This window comes from Syngnathus typhle, linkage group LG18, assembly GCF_033458585.1.
Source record: "Syngnathus typhle isolate RoL2023-S1 ecotype Sweden linkage group LG18, RoL_Styp_1.0, whole genome shotgun sequence".
In the NCBI taxonomy this organism is placed as follows: domain Eukaryota; kingdom Metazoa; phylum Chordata; class Actinopteri; order Syngnathiformes; family Syngnathidae; genus Syngnathus; species Syngnathus typhle.
This window is the reverse complement of record NC_083755.1, coordinates 6,782,498-6,810,354: the sequence shown is the minus strand read 5'-3', so window position 1 is coordinate 6,810,354 and position 27,857 is coordinate 6,782,498. Positions and strand designations below refer to the sequence as shown.

Sequence of the window (27,857 nt, the reverse complement as noted above, 5' to 3'; positions counted from 1 at the left end):
AATCAACCCCTCCTCCAAACCCTGACAGTGCTAACAAGCCTCTTAATGGCACCTTGTGATTAAAGAATCATTCATCTTGAAATGAAATACAGATTGAAAAACGAGCCTCTACTTGAGCTTTGATTTATCTTCGCCAGATCCTTGTTTACTGATTTCTTATCCTCATCATTCATTTCATCTTATCTTAGATCATCTGCCATACATTAAGCCTCACTTATTTGAAAGCAATTTAAAGAAGTGATGAATTTCCTGCCATCATTTTTCAATCATGTGTTGCCAGGTTGACCTGCCATGACTGTTAACTGACTCATTACTCTGCTTGTCCTCCACAGCATGTTTCATAAGAATGATGCCAGCCGTGTTTTATCGTCACGACAGCTATGTCACTCGGCCTTCTCCGCAGTGACCCCTGCGCCGCCGACCATGCTGGGAAATAACCAGCGCTTTTATCCCGCTCAGGATGACAGCGACCCGGAGGATGAGGAGGAGGAGGAGCAGGGCAGAGAAACCCGGCAACGGGAAAGTGGACCTGACAACGGAGGGTTAGGCGACCCGGTTGAGGAGGCGATGACGGGAGGACGACAATCCCGGGAAGGCAAACTCGGCGACGCGGTCGGAAAGCAGAAGACGAAGCGGCCCGCCAGGTCGGGGAACCAAGGGGTCGCTTACGCGGCCAATCAAGCCACCCTTCGTCATCAAACAGCCAATCAGCATCACGCAGGCTCCAACGCAACTCACAAGAGAAGAGCCCTGATGGAGCGCAGTATGACCACCATGGCGCCCATGGAGGAAACCTTCTTGACCATGATGCTGCTCCGCATCGGCATTCCTGACATCAAGCAAACAGTAGGTCAATCATTGCAACGACTCTGATGGAGCCAAAGCAATAAGCAACTCTTATGAATCTTTTTATTGCGTAATCATTTGCACTGTTAAAAAGAAACTGACAACAATGCCTTTACAGAACGGCAATCCGAAATAAGTGACGTCAAATCCAATCCAACCGACTCGAAGCAGACATTTCGAGTCGGTCGAGCTATTTGCACACTTTGTTGAAACCACAACTGGTTTGACAGTGTTGCCGTTCTGGCAAGTGCTGATTCCCAGAAGGGAGGGAGAGAAAATAATGAGCTTGACTTCATCCGCCTGTGACGGCAGGCAGACATGTAAACATCTGCCCAAGGGTCAGGTATGAATGCTGTTGTTGTCCCCCCCCCCCCCCCCAACCTGTCTCCAATTCACACTCAGCATTTCTCGCTTGTGCCAAAGTGTCAGGTGAGAATTGACAAGCACGACTCGCCCCCTCCTCCACCCGCTATCTCCCTTACACGCTGGCTGTTCTACATGTCAGCTAATCTGCCCTCAATGTGGCCGTAATTGCTAATCATCTAATTGGATTTTAATGAGTTTGGGGAGAGATGGGACCGATATGGAATGCACTGTACAGAACCCACCGAAACCTCCGGAACATGACGAGAGAGAGAGACAGGTGCGTCAAGCGCAAACGTATAATATATCCTACAATATAATCGTATGCGTCCTGTGTCCGAGCCCCTTGGGGCGGTGAAGGTATCGCTACGGCAACGGGGGCCTGCCTGCTCTAATGAAGCCGTTGCCATGCCAATAGAGATGCTTGGGATGATCATGTTCGCGGCTGAGGGTGGCAGAGGTCAGTTGGCGGTGTGAGCGTGAATTGCGCTGAGCTGTGCAATTTGTACTCACCGTTCCCGCAAATACAACGACACAAGCGGCTTGAGCTGGTTTACACCTCCGCACGTTTGTCGTTATAACCTTTTTTTTCTTTCTTTTCGAGGCCAGTGAGTCTCAGGTGGATGCCATTTGCTCTTCCTCCACTCGATTGCTGCACAAATTCACCGTGAGGGAGACTTTTGACCTCGATTCTTATTTGTCTGAGTTTACTGTAGCAGAGAATGAATTATTGAACGTTAAGCAATTCCTATTCCACGTGGACCTCATTTGGCTCGGCAGTATAATGTTGCGTTCTTCTAATTCACTGCCGTTTGCCCTAGATGGACCTTAACAATATAAATGAGTATTTTAATCATTTTATTTATTGTTGCGGCATAAGAGAGACCTTTGACGTGTCTTGCAGAGGTCTGTCCAGTTTGACCAGGACTGCACGGTGTGGAACGCCAAGCAGCAGATCATCGGTTCCCTCACCGAGAACTTGTGGGACGTCTACAACTATGGCCTCTTCCAGCCGGCCGGGGAAGGCCGCGACGCCAAATTCTTGGAGGAAGAGAGGACCTTGCGGGAATACTCGCAGTCCTTTGAGAAAGGCGTGCCTTACCTGGAGGTAGTAAACAAGTCTACATTGTTAAGCCAGTTCATGTTGGATGATTTGGCAATTCAGACTTGATTTCCCAGGTGGATTTTACTTTTGATTAAAACAAAAAGCAGCTGCCAAAAATATTAAATGTGAAAATAATAAGAAGGTAATACTAACTGTGACGTGTACACACAATGATCTCACACTGCCCTCTGCTGGTGAAACAGATAATGCCAACAACCTTTTTTCCACTTCTCAGCTTAGATACAAAACTAGAGTCTACAAGCAGACAAATCTGGATGAAAAAGCTATTTCCAAGCTTTGCTCAAAGGTTAGTAAATTAGGCAGTGACTTGTGGAAAAATGATTATTTCTACTCACGTTCCTTGTCATTTTCTCAGGCCAGTCTGAAAAAGTTCATGGATTACGTTCAGACCGGAGCACTGGACAAAATGCTCAAGGTCCTCGATAGAGGTCTCGATCCCAATTTTCACGACCCGGAGAGTGGAGGTGAGGTTATCAATCATTGGCCACTCATTGTTAAGATGACACTTACATCTTTATTTTCTGTGAGCTAGAGACCCCCCTCACTGTGGCCGCGCAGTCGGGCCTGCCGGTGGAGGGCATCAGGGCTCTGGTTCAGGGCGGAGCTCATTTGGACTTCCGAAGCAAGGATGGCACGACTGCCATGCATAAAGCTGTCAGGGATCACAATCATACCGGGCTTCTGGTAAGAACTCCGAGGTGACGTCAAAAAAGTGTCTGCCTGCCAGTTCATTTGTGGTTTTCCTCGCTTGGCAGGCTCTCCTCTCACTGGGAAGCTCACCAGACTGCAAAGACCGCTATGGCCTGACCCCGCTGTACCACACCGTCCTGACGGGGGGCGACACCTCCTGCTGCGAGACTTTGCTTTATTACCGGGCCAAGTTGGGGACCAGAGATGAGAACGGTTGGGATGAGTCCCATCAGGTACTCTTCAGGGGGGGAACTTGTCTCTTGATATCCACCCTATGTGTCCATTTTCATGTGGATTCTTGGCTTATATATTTTTTTACATACTCTGTACTTAAGTACTTGAGTAAATCTTGTAAAAGCAGAGGTACAGACGTCGAATGTGCTTCAACATTCTACTCTGCTGTCCCTCCCGCACTCATCTTTCCGCAATCTCTTCTTCCTCCCAATAGCACAGGGATGAAGAAGAGTTTGGAATGGAAGAAATCCATAAGGTACCTTTCATAGCATCAGCTATCAGCTACCGAGCGGAGCCAATCAAGGCTCACCCTGGACATAATACAGGGACGTTTTAAGACCTGTTTGCTGTTGGAAACGTGACTCATCTCGTGCTAATTACAGCTAACGTGTAGCAGCCATCTGTGTGCGCGTGTGCGCTTAGATGCAGCCCCATCGCTCGCTTCCATTATGTCTGCGCGCCACTCTGATGAATGTGTGCTGCGAGCTCGTTGTCATGGTATTTTATTTTGGTTTGCTCCGCTTCGTACTCCGCCCCTCCCCATCGCTTTACTTTGCACATGTCGCGCGATTATTTTAGTCTTTGCGGGAAAATAGGAGGAAACCTCTCTCGGTGTGCTGGAAGCTCATTTCTCTCTAATGAATGTTTTGTCCGTGTCACTTTAATTAATCTGACCCTGTTGTAAAAAACACATTTTGGAGATTCTAGCCTGGTGTTTTTCTAAATGTTATTTCTTTCCTCTCACATAGGGCGTTTGTCGAATTTAACACCTTGTGTGTGTATGTGTGTATCTATATGCCACTTTTTTTGACTTGGAAAGGCTTGCCAGAACGGCTTTGCCCAACATTTGGAGCATCTTCTCTTTTACGGGGCAGACACCTCCTCTCAGAACGCCTCAGGGAATACTGCACTTCACATTTCTGCCCTGTACAACAAAGTAAGTAGAACAAATCCCTTGATTTAATTAAAAAGAAAAAAAAAAAATGCTAATGCTGAGGTTGTCCCTCCACCAGGAAAGCTGTGTCCGGGTTCTTCTGTACAGGGGAACAAATCGGGAGGCCAAGAACAAACATGGTCAAACCCCTTTTCAGGTAAGCTGCCAATCACCGATTGCCCTCACTTGGGTCGGTTCTTTATTTTTACATTTCTTTCCGTTTGCAGGTGGCTGTAATGGCCGGTAACTTTGAACTCGGGGAAATCATCAAAAACCACAAAGACTCCGACATAGGTGAGGTTTTTTTTTCTCGGTTTCAATCCATCACAGTCATCTTCTCCTTTTTCTTTTTAGTTCCCTTTTTGGAGTCGCCCCAATATGTCCCCAAGAGAAAAGGAAGCGCCCTTACACTGCCGCTTCCCTCGCTCCAGAGCCACCCGTTACTGCGAGCTAACAGCGACAGCACCGTGACACACTCCGACCCCGTGGTCGTTCCCAACAAGGCCGCAACCACTCCCAACCCAGCTCAGGTATCGAAAGTTCCTCTTAACGACTCAAAAACGCTCGAGTCTACCGCCGTCTTTGTCGACGTGCTTCCGCAGGGCCAGCGCAGGGCCTCGGTCGGCTTACGAAGCACGAGCAGCCCCAGAAACCGAACGCGCTCGCCTTCACGAGGGAGAGGAGGCCAGAGTGACACCGAGGAGAGGCATCGGCAGCCACGAGGCAGGCAGGGGTAAGGAGCCCGCCGAGACCCACGGCTTTCTCCATCTAATCAGGTCCTTTTGCTTCCGTTTATAAACTGCGCTGAGCTTTAGTTGGCCCACTTATATTTTCCAACTAATTATAACCATGAGAATGTCACACGGAGCAGCTCGTGAACGTTCTAGCAAGTAGTAGAAATAAATCCACTAGTTCTGACCTCGATATATTGTAGTCGTGTTAGAAATATTCACACATCTCAGAGATTGTCGTTTTGTCTGCAGAGCGACCCCTGCAGGCGGCGGGAGTGGCCAAATGAAGCGAATGTACAGCGCCGTGCCAGGGCGGGTCTACGTAGCCACGCGGGCGCACGCCGCCAGCGGGGAAAGACTCCTGCCGCTCAACAAAGGCGACAAAGTCAAAGGTGAGAACCGAGATTAAAGAAGCTGTCGTGACGTACCCGACGTACGTGCTCCTCGGCAGTGTTAAGCGTCGGAGAGGGAGGATACTGGGAAGGAACGGTTAAGGGTCGCACCGGGTGGTTCCCCTCGGACTGCGTGGAGGAAGTGGCACCTGCCAACAAGGACAATCGACCAGGTAAGATGTCGGATTGGATAGCGCGCCAACGAATATGATTGCCATACCAAGTAATTGATTCGTCCAGCCGTGAATTTTTTTTTTAAATAATTGTTAAGCTTCTAACCCCTAAAGTGTGAAGGCAAGCGGATGGACATATTTTGCCAGTGCACATTGCTTATATGAAAAATAATTGGATAGCTACGGGTTGCTTGCTAATATAGGTTAGATGCTCCCTCTGGCTCGCATTATCCTTTCGGTGACCAAAGTGATGAAATGTAAATGTAGCTTCCGCGCTGGTCGCACGTGTGCCTTGCAGAGACGCAGAGCGGGAAAGCCAAGAGGAAGCTTTTCCGTAACGTGACAGTCGGCGCCTACGATGGCAACGATGGCCCCAGGTAAGATTTCTTTTGCATCTGGTCCTGCTTTTCCCCCCAATTAACCCCCCCCAAAAAGTAACAGCTACTTTTTGAGCAAATGTTTAAAAAATAGGAACTTGTGAAGACTTGGAAACGATTCTGTGGAACATGGCGTCTGTCCGTGGATGTGATAAGCAAGCCATCTATCGGTTATTAGCGGCGAGGAAGGAAACGCGGCGTGTTTGAGCAGGCCCACTTGTTTCACCCGCTGTGCTGTTATGTCGGTGCGACATCCCCAATCGGCGCCTTCTCTCTATTGTTTTTCTTTATTCGAGTGAACGCAGCCATGTTGTTTTCGGCTTCATTTTCATTTTAGTGACATCAGGCCGCACATGTTTGGCTTGGGAGTCGTCGTGCGTCTGAATATGTCTTTGTGAGTAAATATGTACATCATGGTGATGAGTCATGTGCAGGCTGAGAATCCCCGGCCGGGCCAGTGCTTACCTCTTGCACACCGACACTGGCCTTTATCCTCTTAGGGCTGAACGATTCAATTGAACTCAAATTGGGATTTTTTTTTCCTCTGTGGCTTTTTATTGTACTCGTGTTATTGTAGAGCGGCGGTGGAGTGGTGCTTCATCGGGAACGAGGTGATCCGGTACATGTTTTGTCTCTCTGGGAGAATGTCAAATATGATTCCACATAGCAACGACAAGTGTTTGTGAGCGATGCGAAGGTTGGCAGGTGCGTTTGCGCCCGTGTCTACGCCTCGGCTGGGAATCAGATCTTCGCCAATCTGTGACTCAGCCGCGGCAGCGAGCGTGCATTTGCGCATCCTGTCTCGTTATCGTCACCCATCCCGCACACAGACGAATCGAAATCCCAGATTGTCAAACTCCTCCATTGTCTCGTGCTGTTACAAAACTCAGCTCATTAGACTGCTAGCAAAGTGCTACTAGTCGTTTGATTTTTTTTTTTTTCCCATGAACTCTCACGAGACATCATCCTCATCAATTTCTCAGAGTGTGAAACTTGTAGAGGCAAAGAGCAGACAATTGTGGACCCTAGTAAGATATTTATTAAAAGCTCAAACGGCTTCTCGTGCGGACCTGCGCACTCGTCTTCTTCCGCTTTCTCTCCCCCCGCTCTGGTTGCCTGAGCTCCCGTTGGTTGGATGCAAGGATGGAGGAGGAGGGAGTGCAACGAGCAAGGGAGGGAGGGAGGGGGGGGGGACATGGCAATGGGGGGATGCGGCGAGAGAGAGCGCTCTCTCTCGCTCTCTCTCCTCCGTGGCCGTCAGTGGGCCTCGGAAACAGGAGCTTGCGGTTCATTTACAGGTAGCGGCTGTTTCCTCCTTCCTTGGCTGGCTATGGATGTGAGGCGAGGACAATGGAGAGAGGGGAGAGGTAGAGCACGCTACCGACAGGCCGTGTCGTTTTTTTGTTTTTTTCCCCAACACCGAAATTGATGTGCCCGCGCGCTTGTCATCTTTGCCGTTTGTGCGTGGCTCTGACATTTTCCGTGTCATGTAAAGTGGCTATAGATACTAGACGCTGCCGCATGCCAATTTGCCTTGTCTTGGAACTCTGTGATTGTCTGTGTGTGTGTGTGTGTGTGTGTGTGTGTGTGTGTGTGTGTGTGTGTGTGTGCGAAGAGAGCACACGTTAATGCGTTCCAGTCAGACAATGTGGGTGTATCGCATTCTCTTTGACTGGTTATTATTACCTTGAAGCCGATTCTCATTCATAGGGAGCTGGCTATTTAAAGAGCCGTTGTATAATTGACGAGGTGTGTTACTCGGCTAAAGGATGACATTCAATTTTATATGTGTATTTAATGCGCCTTTGCATTCAAGGTGCTTCTGATGCTATGCCAATAACACCTATGTGCGTTGGCTGAATATTTCATACCTCTCCATCCGCTGTATGTGTGTGTGTCACTTGTGACATCACACTGTCCCCACACTTGTACATCGTGCTCAGCAGATGAACAGTTAAAATTTTCCTTTTTTTTTTTCTGTGGTCCAAATTAGCCAGTGGTGAAAGTACACACGAGTGAGCAAACGTTTCCGTCGGAAACACCTGGAGGAACGGCGTCACCGGGCCGCGTCCCCCCCCCCCCCTTTCGTACAAGTGTATGCGCAGAGCCCAATGCATCGGTCCGCCCACTCCATGTTACTTTGATCTTCAGAGAGGGAACGCATGATGGAGGACAGGGTGAGAGAAAAAGGAATGAGGTGTGAGGAGCAGATGGCTGGAAGGCGGCGAAGCGTTGGTGCGCGAGGGACGGACCTCAGTGAGGGAAAGTAGCGATCCGTCTTTGGTTCCGTGCTCAAGTTGTGACTATTCTTCAGCAACCCTTGGAGCACAAAGAGTCGGAATCGAATGTATATATGAGCGGTTGCCGAGGCTGCATCCTTGCAAAAGCTGCGAAAGCTAATGCGGCCATTAGGAAGTCGGCGCTCGCACTCGTATCTTGCGTTTAACTCCGAGACGGGATTAGTACGGAATGGCATCCCGTGTCACTCACGCTCTCATTGTGCACGGCCGCTGTTTATTTTGCCACCGACCTTTCTTTTGCTGCACTCCGCTTTCATAATGTGATGCAGTTCAACTATCCCCCCCCCCCTCTTTCTCTCTCTCTCTCTCAAATTGACAAAATTACTTTCCTCCCGCAGCAGAAGTCAAATGACTCCTCTGTGTCCCTCGCAGTGACTACATCATTAAGGAGAAGACAGCACTCCTGCAGAAGAAAGACAATGAGGGATTCGGTTTTGTTCTTAGGGGAGCCAAAGGTGCGCAAAAAAAAAAGAAATCACTCAATCGTTTCGTGTCTACTCACACTTCTCTTTTCTGCCTAATTCTCTACAGCTCAAACTCCCATAGAGGAATTCACTCCGACGCCAGCGTTCCCCGCGCTGCAGTACCTGGAATCGGTCGATGAGGGGGGCGTGGCGTGGAGGGCCGGCCTGAGGATGGGGGATTTCCTCATCGAGGTGCGCACAAGTTGGAATTGGGCAATGTTTTCATTTATTTATTTCAATGTTGATGATTTCAGGTGAATGGCCAGAACGTGGTGAAGGTGGGACACCGGCAGGTTGTCAACACCATCCGGCAGGGCGGCAACAGTCTGATGGTGAAGGTTGTCATGGTTGCCAGAAACCCCGAGCTGGAGGATACGGCTCGAAAGAAAGGTTAGCGCCTTATTTCTGTTGCGTGTTCACGCGTCATCAAAGCGCTGGCGTATTTGGCCGGCCTCTTCTCCCTACGCAGCCCCGCAGCAGTCGAAAAGGCTGACCCCTCCCGCCATCGCCCTGCGCTCCAAGTCAATGACATCGGAGCTGGAGGACATGGGTAAGATCACGAGGAACGTCCGACATTATAGTAATTGCGAGATTATTTTGTTACATGTTCACAGCAATTTCCTTGTAAAGAAGAAAGGTGACAAGAAATCAAAGCACACTTACTTGTTTTTTTGTATGCGTACTAATTCACTTTTCTCCTCCCCCTCGACCAAATGCGCTGCTCCAAAGTGGACAAAGGTGGGAGAATCACCAAAGCGTGCGCTCTCATTGTCATTAGCGTCCCCATCACCACCATCTTGTGTCTTCCTGCGTATGTATTCCATCCCTTCATCTGCCACACCAACTCAACGACACGCCGCTTGTATGTATTTGCACCTAATTTATATTTTCCCCGATTATGTATGCTCCAGCTGCCTCTCCGTGGAAAAAGAAAGCAGGTGAACATCGGGCTTTATCGTTGACTCCATCAGCCCCTGGGCCTTAATTAAGAGGCGTTTGATGCTAGCTTCTCTTTTTTTTTTTTTTTTTTCTCTCGCAGATTACGATTCCTCGCAGGGTCCTGATAGGAAGAGGACAGTCTATCAGATGGCACTGAGTAAGAAACATTCTTTGGTCATGGAGTCTTTTGACATCAAGAAGTGCTTTTTGTTTTTCAAATAAGATAAACTGGATGAAATCTTGGCCGCTGCCCAACACACCATTACATCTGACAACCAAGGCCAGAGAGGTCACGGAGGCAAGAGGGACCGGAGCAAGAGTATCGCTCCCAATGTCGCCAATGAGGTATTTTCTGCCGCTTTTTCTCCAATTGGGCATCTGGCGCGTCTTCCTCTTCCTGCGGAGCGAGTTTCTGCTCTGCTCAGATTTAATCATGCGCCCTTTCTTTGTCTTTTAGTTGTGTGGGGATGCTCCGCTGCGCTCACGGCGCTTGAAAATGATTGACAATGAGCCACCCACACATTAGCTAAAGTCTGAGTCAGGCTCTGTCCATTCATCCATTCTGTTGCCTGGTGCAGCAGTAGACTGGCTGAATGTATTTTAAAGTCTCGAAATTGTTTGGCCCTCCACTATTCTATTTTGTTCTTATGTACCCGAAGGCAACATATGAGCTACAATCCGGAGTAAACGCCAGACCTGGTTTTACCTACAACCAAGCCCACTTTCAACCAGCCCAGCATGCCGTCATGATTCGTCAGAAATCCATCGGTAAGGCCAAATGTCAAGGGAAAAATCTAAAATGGCAATAAATGAATTCCATTTTCTTTGTGACTGCCTGCGTTGTTGTACTCAGGTATAACTGAAGAGGAGCGGCAGTACCTTCATCCGCCGGCGATGAAGTTGGCTCGTAGCTTGTCGGTGCCAGGTCCGGAAGAAATCCCCCCACCCCCAAACACATCGGCACCCGAGCCGCCGTTATCCGCCGGCCCCCATCCCGGGAGGGGGCCCGCCATGCCCATACCGCCCGTATCTCCAGCTCACATCCAGCTCCAGTCCCAACCGGGCCATCCTAATCAATCAAGTTGGGAAAGAGGAGGCGGGATCAACCAGCAGGTGATGGTCTCCACTCTCCGCAGACAATCAGAAGGACTGTGCGCCAGGGAGCAGCAAGAGGTGCCCAGGCGAGGTGGTGGTGGTGGCGGCGGCGGCGCCGGCGGCAAGATGGGGGGCCTAAGAAGAGGCTACAGTAGCGCTACACCGCCAACAAGCGCGAAACCTAAAACCCAACCAAACCTGCCCCATTCACACGGAGCCGCGAGGGAGCAAGGCGGAGGAGGGCCCGGCAGAGGCGCGGGCAGGAGGGGAGGTCGCGGCGCTCTGACTAAACAGTCCAAAGTTGAGGAGGGGCTGCGGCAGCATCGTGGGAAAGGCGGCGCAGCCAAAGAGAAGACGTCCATCCCCATCCCCACCATCATCGTCAAAGCGCCTTCCACCAGCAGCAGCGGTCGAAGCAGCCAGGGTAGCAGCACGGAGGCTGAAGTCCCGCAGGATGCCCAGGACCACGCCTCTGCTCAAGCCTCCCCGGAAAGCCCCAACTCCACTCTTCCGTCACCTCTCACCTCCACGTCCGCTCAGCCGCCTTCATCCACCTTGCCTCAGTCAACTGCCGCTCCTCCCCTTTCACTAAAGCAAAACGTGGAGTACGTAGACCACTCCTCAACATTCGCAACGACTTATGGAGGCGGAGGCGCACGTAGGGAGAGGGAACGTTTCCGTGACATGAGAAGAAAAAGCGCGTCTTTCTTTCTCTCGTCCGAGGAGGACATCCAGGGGGAGGCGGGAGGGGGCGAAGGCGGGGAAGCGCTCAACGCGAGATTCCAGCCATTGCAGAGCTCGCAGATAGAAGTACCGAGCCCTCGGCTGCGACCCTCCAAGTCCATCGACGAGGGCATGTTTTCCGGAGACAATTATGTCCACTATTCCAGCAGCATGCCTCCGGCCTTTGGCCTGCCCGAGTATTCTTCTCCCGTCCTCAGTCAGGACGGACAACCCAAATCGGCGCCGTCCATGTATGGCTCGCAGCCAGCCACGACTTTCATCCACCCGCTCACCGGGAAGGTTCTGGATCCCTCCTCTCCACTTGGACTGGCGCTGGCGGCGAGGGAAAGGGCCCTGAAGGATGACCGCAGGACTCGCCGAGAGGAGAGACATTTTGGTCGGCAGCTGTCCACAGTGGGAGCTTTCACCACCCTCACCCAGACCCCTACGCCTTCCATTTTCACAACCCAGACACAATCCACTTACACGTCACCCGTTTCCCTTCACTTGACCTCCACCGTCACCTCTCCCGCATCTCAAAGCCGGCCTCAGTCGCCGAGAATCTTACGCGTGGGAGGAGGAGGGGAGAAGATGGAGCGAGACAAGGACGTAGGACATCGAGAAGGCCTGAGAGTTCGTTTCTCAGAGGAGAGAAACAGTCAGTATTCCCCTCCGAACTCCGGGGAAGGAGAGCGAGAGACCCACGGTAGCAGAGCTGTTCCACCCACACAGCCTCCACCACCCCCGTCTCAGCCCGCCCCCCGCAGGCCGTCCTTTCTGCAGATGGATAGCACCAACTACATCCCTCAGTACACCGTCCCCTCGGCGCCCGACGCCACGGCCGAGACAAAGGAGCAAAATCCGGGGATGATGGTTCTGCCCCCACCGGCGCCCTCGATAGATGTCGACGAGGAGTTTGTCTTTGCTGACCCTTTGCCGCCTCCGTTGCAATTTGCCAACGGCAAGAATGAAAGAGTGAAGGATTACCAGCACTATCAAAACGCGAGTCAACGATGGGCCGCTCCGCCGCCGCCCCCTCTGCCGTCACCAAAGAGCCCGAGCGTTCCGCAAACGTCTTCGCAGGGCGGCGACTCCGCCACCTCGAGCCTCACCTCCTACGACAGCGAGGTGGCCACCCTGACGCAGTCGGCTCTCTCGCCGTCTCTGCCGTCCCCTGCCCTGCCCTCCGCCGACCTGCACAGACCCCAACCCATGTCCCTCCCTCACTCCTATTACAGCGGCTCCAACGACGCCACCGCGCACGACAGAGGCACGGCCGCCCTCGCCACCACCGTGACCTACGCCACCACCGCCGCGGCCAGCGCGGCCGCCACGACCTCCGCGGCCTCCGACTACAGCGCGAAGGCGGGAGGCACCAAGGTCGGCTTCAGCGCGGGGAGCCGACCGTATGCCGACCATATTCATCACCCTGCCAAGGGCGGAGAATGGCAGGACGGCGTGTTGGATTCCGGGATCGAGGAGCTGGACAGTCACAGCAGCAGCGACCACCATATCGACATGTTGGGATTGACGGCTCTCAAAGGAGTGGACAGGAGCGGCATCGGAGGATATGGCTCATTCTACGAGGGACGAAAAGATCCACCTTCAGCTTACTCCGGCGGACAAACGTTTGAGGTACAGAGCGCTAAATTGGCCAACCCCGCCTTTCCAAAGATGACTCACTATAAGGAGGCAGTGGGCAAGGTCCTGCCTGTTGCGCTACGAAGGCAAAACAGCACCAACCCTGCGCCTTTACAACTGCACAGGCAAAACATCCCAGACAATATCCGGATGGACGGAGGAGCCCTACCTGATGAAAGCAAACTTTTGCAAAATAGGCCCAAAGTGGAGCACGACTTTAGCGCTACCTTGGCAGCCTGCTTAGACAGGCCCATGGAGGCTCACTCGGCGGGTTGGGACGAGGTGGGCGAGCACGAGCAACTCCAAAGACCCAGCGTGCCATTGGACGCGCGCAGGCTTCACTCGCCCCTCTCGGGTGTGAAGGCCAGCATCATCAATGAGCTGAGTTCCAAGCTTCATCAGATGAGTAGCATGAGGAGCATGGAGGACTGGAGTCAAGCCCCCAAATCACCCACCATGAACAGGTTAGAAGAAATTCCTAACCTTTATTTTTTTGGGATGTCTTGATATTATCACTCTGTTCGGAAATATTAGAAAGCTAAAGGTTTCCGGCTTATCCTGACGTCTGGCACTCAATGGCTGGTGTGACTCACTGATTTGAACTTTCAATCTTGTCTTTTAGGTACTCGGCAGATTTCAGCGACGTCTTTCACAGCCCCCCCACCGGCCGCTCCACCTCCCCATTGCCGCCTCCCTCGCCTCAACACCGTCAACCCAATCTGCCGCCTTCCCCCTCCGTATCCCCGTCCCCGCAGGTGGCAGGACAACGCAACTGGACCCGTTCACCCTCTCCGCAGATGCCCACCTCCCCGGTTCACTCGCACTCTCCCCACTCGCCAACCTACTGCCCGTACCCGACGTCGCCCAAGCACCGCTCCAAGATGCGGCGGCAGACTTTCGATTTCCAGTGCAGCCCGTCCAAGGATATGCGATCTGCCGTTTCTCGACGCCGCGCCCCCAGTCCGCTCATCTACAACAACGAGCAGCCCAGCTCCACCCCTCCCCGACCGTCCTCCCTGCCCATCTTTCCCAGTACTCCGGTCTACAGCAACCCTTTTGAATTCCCAGGACCCCTCAGCCCTCCCTCTCCCGGCCTCCCTCTCGGCGACCCCTACTCCACCCCGCCCCTTTTCTCCCCGTCGGGCGCGCCGAGTCCAAACCCGATGCTGGTCTCCCACTCCATCTCCCCCACGCATTACCTCTCCGGCGCCTCATCACCGTTGCGCCTGCCCCCGAGCCCGTCCTGCCTCAACTACCCCCATCTCACCCCGCCCCCGCCGACCAAACCCTTCGCCCTCAAGCCGCTGCCCTACTGGACCAAGTACGACGTGGCCGACTGGTTGGCTTACCTGAACCTGGGCGAACACATAGAGCGCTTTATCGATAATGAAATCGATGGATCTCATTTGCCTTCGCTTACCAAGGACGACTTCTTGGACCTCGGGGTGACGCGCGTGGGGCATCGAATGAACATCGAGAGGGCGCTGAAGAAACTCACTGACAGGTGAGGGAAGACCAAAGCGTGGCAGGGTCGCAGGTCACAGAGGAAGGAAAAGCTGAGTCGCCACTTTTCTTCATCACATGTATACAATTTATAGTTATGGTTCATCAATCCCACGGCCGCTACACGTGACTTTTATCAGCCCACTTTTAATTTCCCTTCGCTGTTGATTTGCCCTCCTTCTCTCCCCAGGCATGTCACTCCTTCCCCCAGAGACACAGATTGAGAGTGACGGGGTGATTGAAAGATGACAAAAAAAAATGTGTGACTTGGCAAAGCAACACGAACAGAAGATTTGGAAGAGGACGACAGTGGACCTCAGCACACTTTGTCAGGCTGCTGGCGACGGTTGTGTCTGGTGAGCGTAATGAGTCCTGGTTCAAAACACGGTGCTGAAATGAAGTATACAGTGAACCCCCGCTTTATCGCACCAGGTACGTTCCACACACATACATGATCTATACTGAGAACGTATAAAAAAGAACATCTCTGATTCTGATAAATAAATAGTTACCTGGGGCTTTCTTTTGTACCAAAACAAAGCAAATGTATTAAGTGGAAAAAAAAAAAGAAAAAAAGCGATATAGCTTGGGTTCACTGTATATCGCAATTATTAATAGGCAGCAAAACGCACACATGCAAGGGCAGATGGATTCTCACACCATCTGCTGCAAACGCTGAGTAAATGCCGGTCTGACTTGAAAAAGATGCTTAAAGTGTAAACACATCTAAAATGTTGCCAGAAACACAAGGACTTCATCGTGACATTACTTTGTTGCGCTACAAGGCCAAAGTCTGAGCACAACAGAGGATTTATAATTTTTTTTGTAGATGAAGAAAGTCGTTAGTATAATAGTAAGTAGTTTGATCTATCTGCCATAAGCCCCCAAAATTCTCTCACTTTTAAAAGTGCTGGGTTAAAAATTGGACCGACCCAGGAATTTTGACCTAACTTTGAGTTGTTTTGCAAAAAACAAAAAAAAAAGAAAATTGGGTGGTTTGTGCAAAACAATCAATTTTTGGGGTTGGTTTTAATCCACCATTTTTAAGGGTTTCCTAATAATAAGCTTTGTATGCGTGTTACTTGCGAGCACTAAATATAGATTTCATGTTTAATAGGATTCACTATTAGCCATGATGAGGTTTGTACTAGCCGCAAACTCAAATCGCTCACTTGGAGTCGCTTGTGGAAGACGCTTGCATTTATTTCGTAGCAAGGCGGAAAATTGTAAAGAAATTCAAGTTGCGAGGTGGCCAGGAAAATAAGTCGGAACGCCAACGAGAAAAAAGGCAAGACTTTTGACGGGTAGCTGCCAAAATTCCAACACGAACGTAAACGCAACAGCTGTTGTCTGCCATATTTTTTAGCGGCTAATGTCATTTGTGTCTTGTAATATTTTGACTGCGTCACAGCAATATTATTTTTTTTCCTCATATTTTTCCATTTTTAATGAGTGCCATACAGAAGTCAATGATTCATGTGCCACATTGTGAAAATCTCCAGGTGCCGTGATCACAAAGGGCTTTTTAGGGCTTCACCTCTTGAACTTTCACCCCTTTTTCAATCCGCTCATTATCCGTTCAAAAGGTTTTAGGGTTTGCCGTTGCTGCTACTTGCTGACAATCCTGTTTTGCGCAATCTGGCCCAACCGCAACAAACGACAGCTTTGGTCAATTCTGGGATATCTCCGCATCTCATTCTTACTTTATTCTTATGACATTTCACCCAAAATAGGAATTTATCATACATTTTTTTGCCTCCAAATTAGTCTTTTTTTTTTTATAAATATTCAATGACTTTTAAAAACTATATATAGCACATGGTATTTTTTTTTTTGCTTAGAATATGTGGGGTTCCAAAAAAGGTAACAAAAGTTTGAGAACCGCTGAATCATTCCAAAGCTCGTCCTGAAATTTTAAGTCAGCGTAACCATTTTGAAGAATCTTTGTCTTCCAAATAGTGTAGTTTGGAGATTTGTGTTGACGCTATCGCTCACCCCCACCCCCCCCCCCCCAACCCCACCCCCCACCCAATGACGACCTTAGTGAAGCTGACACCTCTTATTGATGTTAGTAACAAAAACACGACTGGTGTATTCTTTGAAGCCGAGTAGTGTAGGACGCACTACGCACCACAACATGATTTATAAAATATTTTAGGTCTAGTTGAAATGTATCATGAATATGACCACATACAGTATGAGTGTACGTATGCAGAGTTTAACAAAATATATAAAGTGACATTTTAAATGCCATAGAAGTCAAACTGTGTTGAAATAAATACGGAAATGATCCTGTCTTTATTCTGCTCATTGTTCTTTGCAACAATCATCAAAATGTGAATACTTTTGCCACCTCTGAATGCCACCCACTGTCTAATAAGCTCACATGCCTCCGCAGCGCCTCGACACAAGTCAAAATGACACTTGGGCATCCCATTAGCACCATATAGAGAGTGACAGGAGGAGGGGCATGGGGGGGGGGTCTGGAGTTTCAGGGGTTATTCCTCGAGGCTGGAGACATGATAGTCAAAGAGGAGTGAGGTGATGCCAGGGATGGACTTCAAGTGAGGGGGAACCAGAAGAAAGGACACATCAAGTTAAAGGTAAGACTTGTGTGATGTGTGTGTGTGTGTGACTTTAAGTGAGGGAAAATAGGGTCAGTGTAAGGCAGTCCGGGAGGGGGGGGGTAGGCCTGAGAGGCAGAGCCTCGGGTAACCAGTCTTGTGTAATCAGTGGTGATTCACAGATAACGTATAAGTGCCAACGGCCGTGACTGACTACTCTGCCGCAAACTTGACTTTGTTTCTGGCTTTGATCGTCTCAAGCGGCCTCTTCGATCCCCCGTCACTCTTTAGATGTGCACTTGTAGCCAACAACGAGGCGCTCTAAAGCACCTAAACTAATGGACTATCCGAAAAGCATTTTCAAGGTGTAGATACAGCCGGCTAGTAAGTCTCAGCGAGGAAAAACCCGACGTCTAGTACCAAGTGTGACGACTGACTGGCTGCATGACAAATAGGTGCAGTCATGGCTCGTGGTGCTGAGGCGTGGTTAGTCACTTTTTGCATGACTCACACATGAGACAATCTGTGTGCATGAAGACTGTTGCTTTTGCCACAATTTGCTTTCATTTACAGCCGTATTTGGTTAAAAAGAGCTCGGCTCGCTCTAGACGTGGGCTTTCTGTATTAATCAGAGCAAATGGAAAGATGACCTTTCACTGCTGTTTATTTTGGGGAAGAATGCAGGAGCAGCTGTTCTATTCCTACTGTGCCCCCCCCCCTCTCCTCCTCTCTTGAATTCCAGTCTGGCACTGGAACATGTATCCAAGCACAGGAAGTTCGAAGTAACTGGTTGTTTCGGTAACATTTGTTTACCTTAATATATTTTCTCAATTTAAAATCGGGCTTGACCTTCGAGCATTTCCACAACTGAATAATAGCTTTGTATCGACAAAGCGGAACGCAGTTTTCAGATCAGCTGTGTTGATGACAGACTAATGACACAGTCGAGGCGTCCAACCAGTTGCATGATAATCACCGGCGTGACAAAAAAACAGCCTTGCAACTCTCGCACAACAGCGAAAGCGAGACAGCCACCATCATGGCGAGCCTCCCCCCAGAACCCACTCAAGACTTCGCCAAACGCAGCTTCTGGATGGTACGTTTTTGCATCCGCCATGAAAACTACACCCACAAAACTTCAAGCAATGTGTTGGCTAGCATACAACCCGTGCAAATCGCTATGCTGTTCTTCCAGCCTGGGAATTATGTACCGACGGTGCACAGAACCCAGCAGTCCTACCGGGCCTGCAACGACCTGGTGGCCTGCTTTGCCGAGAGGGCCGCGGTGGAAAAGCAGTATGCCCAGCAGCTCAGGCAGTGGAGTGCCAAGTGGAAGGCCATCATGGATTCTCGTGAGTAAGACAGACGCACAGCTTTTTTTTCACCATATATGTATTTTCTTATATATATATATATAAAGCAGCTTCAGATCTTGCTTCAATTCAGTGGACATTGTGCCGCTCCTACTTGGTCACTGTCCCCATTTCTTCACCTCAGGGCCGCTCTACGGTTCGCTGATGGCAGCCTGGCAGAGCTTCTTCACCTCTACCGAGCGCCTGTCCGCTCTCCATACGACCATCTCGGAGTCCCTCGTGGCCGAGGAAGGCGTCCGGGTCAAGACCTGGCAGAGGGATACGTTCCCCAAGAAACTCTTTTGCGGCCTCCGGGAAAGCCACGACAACAATGCTAGTTTTTCACGAGCGCAGAAACCGTGGAACAAGAGGCTGAGCAAGGTCCATTTTTTAAATTTTGCACAGAACGATGGATTATCATTTTTGACGGGTCCATATGCATGTTTATTTGCAAATGTATGTGTTTGCGTTCAACAGCTGGAGAAGGCCCGGGCCACCTACCACAAGTGTTGTCAGAAGGAACAGAGTGCCATGGACAAAGAGAAACAAGTCAACGACGTTGAAAATATCAGTCCAGAGAAAAAGCAGAAGGTGGCGGAGGCCAGAGACGTCGCCACTGACGCTAAGGAAAAGGTGATTGCTTAAAAAAGAAAAAAAAAACCCTCAGACCACACTGTGCTTCTTGTGGCCGATCCGCAGGCTCGGGAGCACTACGAGAAAATCCTGGAGGACGTGACGAGCTACACGCCGCGTTACATGGAGGAGATGGAGGTGATCTTTGAGCAGTCACAGGAGGAAGAGAGGAAACGCATCAGCTTCTTGAAGCAGGCCTTCCTGTCCATCCACAGACACCTCGACGTCACCAACAATGAGAAGTGAAGAGACGACCATCTTCCGGACGTTTTATTTATCGCCTTTGACAAACGTGTTTGTTTACATCAGCATAAAGGAAGTGTACAACGACCTCCACCAAACTTTGATGGCCATCAACGAGGAAGAGGATCTCAAATGGTGGAAGAACAATCACGGGCCTGGCATGCTCACCAACTGGCCAAAAATCCAGGTACAGAACCCAGACAGGTGTTGAGGCCCTGCCCCGAATCACACTAGTACATAAAGTCTAACAAAAGTCTTTCTGCAGGAGTGGGTCCCACCGGTGAAGAAGCTGAAAAGAAAGAAGAGAGAGCAGAAAAGCAAAGAAGGCCAGCCGTAAGTCGACGCCATCCCAAAAGTGGTTTCTCAATGCCTCCCCGTTTCTTATGGCCCTTTATTATTAGAGTGATGATCGGAGGCGTGAAGGTTCGAGCTCTGTATGACTACACGGGGGAGGAGGGGGATGAGCTCTCCTTTAAAGCAGGTGACACACACGGATAAAGAAGATTTCCAGAAATCTGCAGAAAGTGTCGTTCTTTGCGGGGGATAAAGAATTCATGCCCGTGAGTGTTATTGATACAATGCCGCTTGTGATCCTAGGTGAGGAGTTCCTGAAGGTGGAGGAGGAGGACGACCAGGGCTGGTGCCGAGGGGTCCTGAGCGGAGGGAAGGAAGGTTTCTACCCGGCCAATTACGCCGTACTCGTCGAGTGACGTCACTCTCCCTGAAACGATTATGTCCTGAAGCATTGTCGCGTGCACACACAAGAAATAGGTTTGCTTTTAAATTCTGCTTGTACTATCAAATGAAGAGAGAACTTGGAAGCCACTGCAGGTGAATAAATTCTTTGATTCAATACAATACAAGTGTGTGACAGTGGCACAACGTCGATGTTTACTGTCTAGCAGGATTTCCCAAATTGAGCCAATGAATGTGAATTTTTTTGCAATCATCAGCAGGACAGCTCGATTTTGGATGTTTAGGTGATGTACAGGTCATGTTATTCTACTTTATGTATGTTGAGAAACCAAGTTTGGGTCTTGAAGTGTTTTGGGAACCCTGACATTTGTCAAATAAAAGCATCCTGTTTTCCATCCACTCCAGCTTCTTGATCTTGACCTTTCCCCCCCTCCGCCCCCCTTTCTGCACTTGTGCTTCCATTCACAAATATTTAACTGGCGTTAGGCATCACGTGATTGATCAAATACGATGACGCGGCGCCATGTGTAGTTTTGCAGAAAGACAGGCCGCCCGACCGGTTTGGCGAGATGTCTTGACGATCACGTCGTCGAGAAGCTAACGTCACTCGCTGCTACAACACTTGCTTCGAAGCTTTTATGTCTCCGAGCACATTGCTTGCTTCCCCCCCTCCATGAGTAAGTATGATACATTATTTGTTTTGGGGCTTGACGTGGTCAGATTTGTCACATTGGACTGCCTCGAGGTGAACCCATTTTGCTGAACTGTTGTGATTTCATTGGCCAGGCCTGCTTGATCGCGATGGAATTTGCTTGTGATTATGTTTACGTACCTCCATTGGTGGTTCCAAAGGACAACCAACAAGTCTTCAAACGCTCAGGTGGGATTTAATTCGAATGAAATTATCTCCGTTTTCTGAAAATCTTTGAAATGATAAAATTTTGAGTCATTTGGGTTGCACGTCTAAAAAAATATATTTTTTCCTCTTTGTAGCATAGCCACATTTGTTCATGAGCTATCATGCAGAAAGTTTTCTGTCATCGTTTCCTCTTAGAAAAGCGAAAATCCTTCCATGTGAGTCATGCGGGCTTCACGGGCCTTAAGGAACACAAAGGCCTAATCTCTCTTTTTTGCGTTCCTCGCAGCGCTTCTACCTCCCGTCAACTGGACTCGGCCTCTCAGCGCGCCCCCTCCGCCGCCCGTCGAGGTCAAGGTCAGCAAGAAGCCGGAGAAGAGCAGAGCGAAGGAGCGGGCCGTGTCGACATCCATTTTCTATGACAACGCTGATGTTGGGGAAAAATCGAAGCAGATAACGCCCACCCGCAAGACAGGTACTGTATGTAGTGTTAGCGTTAGCATGTCATTCACAATGACACCTACACATGCCGTCAGACCAAAAAGCAATTTGTCTCCGTCTGCGGCTTTCCCGCAGCTTTACTTCCACCTCACCTGAGACCGGCGGCAGGCAGCCGCTCGCCTTCTCCCAGCGAGCGACATCTTTACGACAACGAAGACGATTCAGAGTCATCTCGGTACGCAGACAGCTCGCCAAGTGCACCAGAAGGTGCCGGACTCGATGGAAACTCCCCTGGCTTCGCGATACGTAAGCAAACATGACATTTTGTAGGAGTTGGGCACATGACTAAGAAAAATTTCCTGCAGCTTCCGCTCCTTGTCTTCCACCTCGTCCTTCCTTCATGAACATGCCGGAGTATTTGGTGCTTCTGCCTGAATCTTGCCCCAGTGAAAAACCGCTTCTGTGCCCCCCGCCAGTTACCCCACCTCCAGGTACAGATCGCAATTTGTGGCTTCGCGAGGAAACCAATGCACAGACTTCCATCACTGTATTGGAGTGGATCTTTACTTCTACTCAAGGACTTTTCAATCGCTGCTCCACAGCATCCACGGGAGACAACAACTCACTGCCGGGAAACCCCAATGTGATCCTTGTCAGTTTGGGAAAGCTGCTCTCGGAAAAAGGTCAGTCAACTTTTATCCTCATTGTTTTGGTCTGATTTGCGTGCAACGACGATGCTTGTCGTTTTTCCAGTGGAGCACACCCAAGAGAAACTCAGATCCTGCACTCAGTGTGGCTCGGTGCTGGAGCCCATCTACGACAACGTGGTAGGCCGTGCTTCTAAGTCTTGTCACTTTTTGAATGGCATGGCAATGATACCTTTCACTGCAGATGAACAGTTGTTACTTCTGCAAGCCGCCTGAGCAACGCGGCACCCCGAGCACCGGCTTGCAGCACGGCCTGTTCTTGCTGAACCCGGCCGATAAACTCCTGAGCGCCTCGCAGCCTCTGCTCATCTTCTGCATCGACATCTCGGCCTCCATGAGCATCACCTCCCAGGTACACAGCAAAATATATCAAAACCTGACAGTCACAGATTGTGATTATGTTCTTGTCTTGTTAAGGTGTTGGCAGGAGAGGAGTGTATCCACAGATCACGCCTGGAGGTATGATGTGTCTAAAAAACATATTCATCAAGGAATTATATTTATCTTAAAAAAATGCTGCATTGGAGCATTCTGTAAAATTCTGATTTTGCAGCCTTTTTATTTTTGTGATATCTTTTCAGGCCCATATGTACAAAAAAAGAGACGGCATATGTTTGTGGAATAATTGTGTTCTTTTCAGTTTGTCCAGGAAGCTGTTTTGCTTTGTGTTAATAAGCTGCGCAAACAACAGTCTGACACACCCGTGGGGCTCATCACCTTCAACTATGAGGTACAAATAAAAGCAACTTTCTCATAGATGGACAGATAAAAAACAAATCCAGAAACTTTTAGTTGAATGTTTCTCAAAATGCGGTCTTGGGCTCTCTCTAGTGGTGTGCCGAAGAATAACTGGGTAGTGGTGGGTTAAAAATAAAGCAATGAAGACACACGGTTATTTTTATTTTATCTACTGTAGGTGACAGTACACGGATACGGAGATTTCCCATCACATGTCCTGAGTGGGGATGACCTGATGGACAGCGAGCATCTAAAAGCGGCCGCGTCTTTGTTCACCACTCCGCCGCCGCTGTCATACACCAAGAACTTCCTGGAACAACAAGTCACGGGGTACAAGGAAGCATCATTGCTAGTCATTTGGCAAAAAAACAAAATGATGATCCTATTGTGTTTTTCCTCCAAAGGTTGTCTGCAGTGGGCACTACAGCATTGGGCCCAGCGGCTCTCGTCGCCATCACAATGGCCTCCAGACACCCGGGCTCCAAGGTGCTTATCAGCCACAATTTATGTTCCTATCCAATCCAACAAATGATATGAACTCCATTTGTGAAAAGGTGATCATCTGCACAGACGGGAAGGCCAATACGACGTTAGGCAATCTGGAGGTGGACGACAACGATGCACGCGCTCTCCTCTCAGCCACCATCTTCTACCAAGAACTGGGGGAAGATGCAGCTAATCAGGGGTCATTCTCAAAATAACCCAAGTCATGGTACCTTTGGGTACAATAAATGCGATAATAATGGCGAACCTTGCCTCTTTGATTAGCGTGACCGTGTCAGTGCTCTCGATAGAGGGAACCGAGTGCAGGCTGGATGAGCTGGGTCGACTCGCCGATCGCACGGGAGGAAAAGTAACGCATTGGACCGTTATTATTTCTCTTTCGTTCCCCACGGTGTCTCATCTTCTCGCTCCGTCAGGTGGTGATCACAAATCCCAGGATGCTCCAATCCGAGTTTGAGCAGATCATTGAGAACACCACCATAGCCACCAAGTGCACCGTCACCTTGATTCTGCCCAAACCAATGTAAGATGCCACCTCTTGCTTGTTGTTGTTTTCCTCCTCCCTTAACATTTATGTGCAACAGGCGAATGAGAGGAGAGAAGGAGGCGGCACACAAAGCGCTCCGAAATGTGGGGAACGTGCACCCGGAAGAAGAGATCACTTTCCAATTCATGGCTAGTGAGACAGAAGGTAAGAGAAGACGAATGTCAAATAACGCTTGGTTTGGAATGCGGGTTCCTTAAGACCGAAAATATCAACACGGCAGGCTAAAAAAAAAAAAGGCAACAACAAAAACTAAAAAGTGCTCATGGGAAGAACAAAAGAGTGTGCTATACCTGGAGTAGCAAAACTGGTTATGATGCTAAAAAAAAAAAAAAAGTTGTTGATGGAAGTTGTCAGTGGAAATAAAAATACACCAGATGGGGAAAAAAAAGTATTGGACCAATTGTTTAACCCAATATGGGTTCCAGCGTCCACCGTGTCCGTCCAGCTGCAACTCCGATACACGCAGAAGAACGGCCAGATGATGCTGCGAGTGTTCACCATGACCCGACGCGTCACTACGGAAAGGTGAGCCCCCCCGCCCCCCTTCATCCGGGAACGATATTCAAACGATTCCAAAATGCAACCCAATGTCCTTTCCTCTTCCTCAGATCGGTGGTGCTGTCCTCTCTTTCGCTGCCCATCATTCAGCTCAACTCCTCACAGGCCAGCGCCGCTCTGGCCGTCCGAGGGCGCTTCCTGGACGCTCGGCGGGAAAGCGAGCAGCAGAAGAAGCTCATTGAGAAAGTGATGTGAGTGTGGGAGTTGGGGAGCTGAGTTTGTTTTACCTCAAGTGACATCTCTGATCATCCTGTGTGTCTCCAGAGAGCACAACCGCAGCGCCGAGGACAGACAGACATACAAAGAATGGGTCAGCACCATGGAGCCCATATACAACAACATCCATAACTTCACCAGGGTCTGTTTTTGCCGCCGCTGATTTTGTTTTTGGATTCATTGTTAATCACCTAAAAGTTTCTTTCATTTCCCAGGCCAAATCTGTCGTCTCTGACTCACAGGTAAACGACATCAAAACATCTCAATGCTGTTTGAATTCCTGCAGGTATCCTCTCTAACTCAGAACCCACCCCCCTCCCACCAGTCTCTGACAGATGCTGGTGCAGCGTTGCTGTACACCATGAAGCAGAGCAATAGGAAGACCGTCATGATCAAGAATGATCAGAACCTTCGCTTTTTAAAGCAGTCCAAATACTGAAAGGCACGCTAACGGCTCAATGAGGACACATTGGACACCTTGTCAGGTGTGGTCGACGACGTCAAGCAACTGCCAGGAGTGAGTTGACGGAAAAAGTGCATTTTTCTAGCCCAGTAAATGACAGTCTTCATTTTAAAGAGGAAATCAAGCCGTAACAGAGAAAGAAAAGGTAGCACAACATACTCAGAGCTGCCTGAAAAACATTCATTTTATTGTCAGTTTTGGTCACTTCTTAGATTTGTTTTATTTTTGCACATGACGTTTTGTGAGAAAACCTATATTCTGGTGACAATGTCAGTCCAACTGTCCATTTACCAAAAATGGAACAATTAAGGTAGCGTGATCCCCAAGAAGAGCTGTCTTTTTTTGCATGCTTGTCTGCTTCGACAAACCCAAATAATTGTGCCTTTGCATTAAATAACCCTCAATTCCCAGTTACATCTCAGTTTACATTTAAGATTTTTCTTTGACCATAAATGATTCAGTCCCAAAAACTGTAACTCAATTTAAGGCCACTAGTTATGTTATTTAAAGTTCTTCTTCTTTGATCAAGTATTCTGGCAAAGCGTGAAAAGTGTCAGCGGACACACTGACAGGAACGGTCAAGGAGATGCCGCTGGACTCCGCGGGGCCGGGAGATGGATCGGTAGGGGGAGGCGAAGGCAGCGGGTCGGTGTGGATGATGTTCAGGTCGGACTGCGAGGCGCTGCCGTGGGTCCGTAAGTGCTTGCGGAGGTAGGCGGGGAACAGGAAAGCTTTCCCGCACTGGTCACAGCTGTGAGGTTTATTGCTGGAGTGGATCTTCTGGTGCTTGCGCAGGCCTGCCCGGTTGAGAAAAGCTTTGCCGCAGCTGTCGCACGCGTGAGGCCTAGCCTTGGGATGCTGCTTCTCATGTTCCCGCAGCTCCGCCGCCAGGGCGAACTCCGCCGGGCAGGCGGAGCAGGTGTGCGAGCCCGCCGTCGGGCCCGGGGCCCTCTGGGCGGCGTGGAGGTTCTCGTGCGCCTGCACTTCCTCCCAGGTGCCGAAGGTGGCGTCGCAGTGAGCGCAGGAAAACTGCGGCAGGGTCGCGAAGCCGGCCGCCTCCGTCTCGTCCTGCGCTCGCCTCTGCTGCTGCTGTTGTTGCGCCTGCTCAGCCAAGTGAGTCCTCTCGTGTTTGCGCAGGCTGGAGGACACCACGTACGACTTGAGGCACTCGCCGCACTTGAAGGGGCGCTCCCCGGAGTGCACGCGGCGGTGCTTGTTGAGGCTGGAGCGCTCGGCGAAAGACTTGTCGCACTCGGTGCACGAGAAGGGCCGCAGACCCGTGTGCACCAGCAAATGCCGCCGCAGGTCCCAGGAGGCCACGAAGGCCTTGTCGCAGCTCTGACATTTGTAAGGTCGCTCCCCGGAGTGGACCCGTTCGTGCATGGCCAGATCGGCCGGCTGTCGGAATCTTTTGGAGCATTTGTCGCACGGGTAGGGCTTGAAACCCAGGTGGACTCGCTGGTGCCGGCGGAAACTGGACGGGTCGGAGAACATCTTGCCGCACTGCGGGCACAAGTAGGGCTTCTCGCCAGAGTGCGTGCGAAGATGAGACTGGTAGGAGGAGAGCTGCGTGAAGCTTTTCCCGCACTGCTCGCATTGATACGGCTTTTTCTGGGAGTGGATGCGCTGGTGGCAGACCAACGAGGACGAGCGGGAGAAGGCTTTGCCGCAGTCGGCGCACAGGAAGGGCTTCTCGCCCGTGTGCGAGCGCTCGTGGTTCTTCAGGTCCTTCACCTCCGTGTAGGTTTTGCCGCAGTCCTTGCAGGAGTACGGCCGATGGCCCTGGTGGTTGCGCCGGTGCTTGCGGAACACGGAGGGGTCGGCGAAACTCTTGCCGCACTCGCCGCAAAAGTACGGCTTCTCCCCGGTGTGAGAGCGCATGTGCACCTTGAGTTTGGACAGAGTGGGGTAGCTCTTGGAGCACTGGCGGCAGGAGTGGGGCCGCTCGCCGTTATGCTGCGTCATGTGGATGCGCAGGCAGATGGCCTGCATGAAGGCCTTGCCGCACTCGGAGCACACGAAGGGCTTCTCGCCCGTGTGTGAGCGACTGTGGTTGCGCAGCTCGGTGGGCGTCTTGTACGCCTTGTGGCAGTCGGGACACTGGAAGGGCCGCTGGGCCGAGTGCGTGCTCTCGTGTTTGGAAAGAAGGGCCTTGCTGGAGAAGATCTTCTGACACTGCGGACACGCGTGGAGAGGAGGAGACGAACGCTCTTTGCCGTGCGCCGAGAGCTTGTGCTCGCGCAGCGCCGACACGCTCCGGAAGGACTCGGCGCAGGACGCGCATTTGAAGGACGGTTTGGATTTCGGGGGACGGCCTCTGCCCCGTTTCTTCACGGGCGTGTCCCTCGCCACCGCCTCCTCTTGTTGGCTGTGCTCATCTTGGGCGGGAGGGCTTTGTTGATTTGAAAGTGGTGGGCTCGCATCCTGCAAGGAAGCCATCTTTCTGTCTGAAGATCAATTAGATGAGAATTTCCCAACCGTTAGGGAGGCAATGCAGATATTTTACATGAGAAAGAAATATACCAGTAATGCAATGCCCAAAATCTTGTCTAAACCACCTCAAAAACTAACTTACACACATATGTTGGTTTTTGAAGAAGTATAGACTAATACATATACATACGTGCATGATGAATACATCCATGCATACAATACATACACAAAATGGCTGGCATTAGGACCTTAGGGACAATAAGCTAACCATCTCGACGACAGGAAGTGGGCGACGTAAAGCCGCTTATGTTTGTTTTTGCTGTTGCTGCTGACGATCACAACAACATGCGATGTTAGGTGTCAGTGTTGAATGCA

General features: G+C 50.3%; 4 protein-coding genes across 11 annotated transcripts; 3 read left to right on the top strand and 1 right to left on the bottom strand.

Moving 5' to 3' along the window:
* Window positions 1-341: 341 nt before the first annotated feature.
* LOC133143268 (SH3 and multiple ankyrin repeat domains protein 1-like) lies at window positions 342-15,565 on the top strand. Its single transcript, XM_061265151.1, has 26 exons — window positions 342-846; window positions 2,114-2,317; window positions 2,550-2,621; window positions 2,691-2,799; window positions 2,868-3,019; window positions 3,091-3,258; window positions 3,474-3,515; window positions 4,080-4,196; window positions 4,273-4,350; window positions 4,421-4,487; window positions 4,548-4,723; window positions 4,796-4,926; window positions 5,177-5,316; window positions 5,376-5,489; window positions 5,788-5,866; window positions 8,539-8,621; window positions 8,698-8,822; window positions 8,885-9,020; window positions 9,100-9,180; window positions 9,360-9,368; window positions 9,542-9,568; window positions 9,670-9,726; window positions 9,793-9,914; window positions 10,229-10,337; window positions 10,423-13,492; window positions 13,651-15,565. Exons 1-26 carry the CDS (start codon window positions 424-426, stop codon window positions 14,534-14,536), a joined length of 6,777 nt encoding a protein of 2,258 aa, XP_061121135.1. The 5' UTR covers window positions 342-423; the 3' UTR covers window positions 14,537-15,565.
* Window positions 15,566-16,972: 1,407 nt separating this feature from the next.
* Window positions 16,973-20,418, top strand: LOC133143267 (protein kinase C and casein kinase substrate in neurons protein 3-like). Of its 5 annotated transcripts, none has more exons than XM_061265146.1 (10): window positions 16,973-17,134; window positions 18,113-18,191; window positions 18,291-18,447; window positions 18,593-18,828; window positions 18,925-19,080; window positions 19,147-19,322; window positions 19,390-19,510; window positions 19,589-19,656; window positions 19,725-19,804; window positions 19,921-20,418. In XM_061265146.1, exons 2-10 carry the CDS (start codon window positions 18,135-18,137, stop codon window positions 20,031-20,033), a joined length of 1,164 nt encoding a protein of 387 aa, XP_061121130.1. In that variant the 5' UTR covers window positions 16,973-17,134; window positions 18,113-18,134; the 3' UTR covers window positions 20,034-20,418. The 5 variants fall into 5 exon arrangements, with proteins under 5 accessions (XP_061121130.1, XP_061121131.1, XP_061121129.1 ...); XM_061265147.1 differs by having other exon boundaries at window positions 16,988-17,134; window positions 18,027-18,191; XM_061265145.1 differs by lacking the exon at window positions 16,973-17,134 and adding an exon at window positions 17,231-17,581.
* A 129-nt stretch (window positions 20,419-20,547) lies between these two features.
* si:dkey-9k7.3 (circularly permutated Ras protein 1) lies at window positions 20,548-25,459 on the top strand. Of its 4 annotated transcripts, none has more exons than XM_061265142.1 (21): window positions 20,548-20,696; window positions 20,806-20,899; window positions 21,165-21,350; window positions 21,452-21,622; window positions 21,793-21,807; window positions 21,895-21,999; window positions 22,070-22,143; window positions 22,208-22,375; window positions 22,441-22,482; window positions 22,664-22,753; window positions 22,940-23,091; window positions 23,166-23,247; window positions 23,316-23,446; window positions 23,530-23,614; window positions 23,682-23,788; window positions 23,850-23,956; window positions 24,238-24,337; window positions 24,421-24,561; window positions 24,635-24,728; window positions 24,802-24,828; window positions 24,912-25,459. In XM_061265142.1, the coding sequence occupies exons 2-21, from the start codon at window positions 20,821-20,823 to the stop codon at window positions 25,023-25,025; spliced, it is 2,070 nt and encodes a 689-aa protein (XP_061121126.1). In that variant the 5' UTR covers window positions 20,548-20,696; window positions 20,806-20,820; the 3' UTR covers window positions 25,026-25,459. The 4 variants fall into 4 exon arrangements, with proteins under 4 accessions (XP_061121126.1, XP_061121127.1, XP_061121124.1 ...); XM_061265143.1 differs by having other exon boundaries at window positions 20,549-20,696; window positions 21,919-21,999; XM_061265140.1 differs by having other exon boundaries at window positions 20,549-20,696; window positions 21,682-21,807; window positions 21,919-21,999.
* Window positions 25,216-27,488, bottom strand: znf668 (zinc finger protein 668). Its single transcript, XM_061265144.1, has one exon. The coding sequence runs from the start codon at window positions 27,486-27,488 to the stop codon at window positions 25,554-25,556; it is 1,935 nt and encodes a 644-aa protein (XP_061121128.1). The 3' UTR covers window positions 25,216-25,553.
* Window positions 27,489-27,857: the final 369 nt, after the last annotated feature.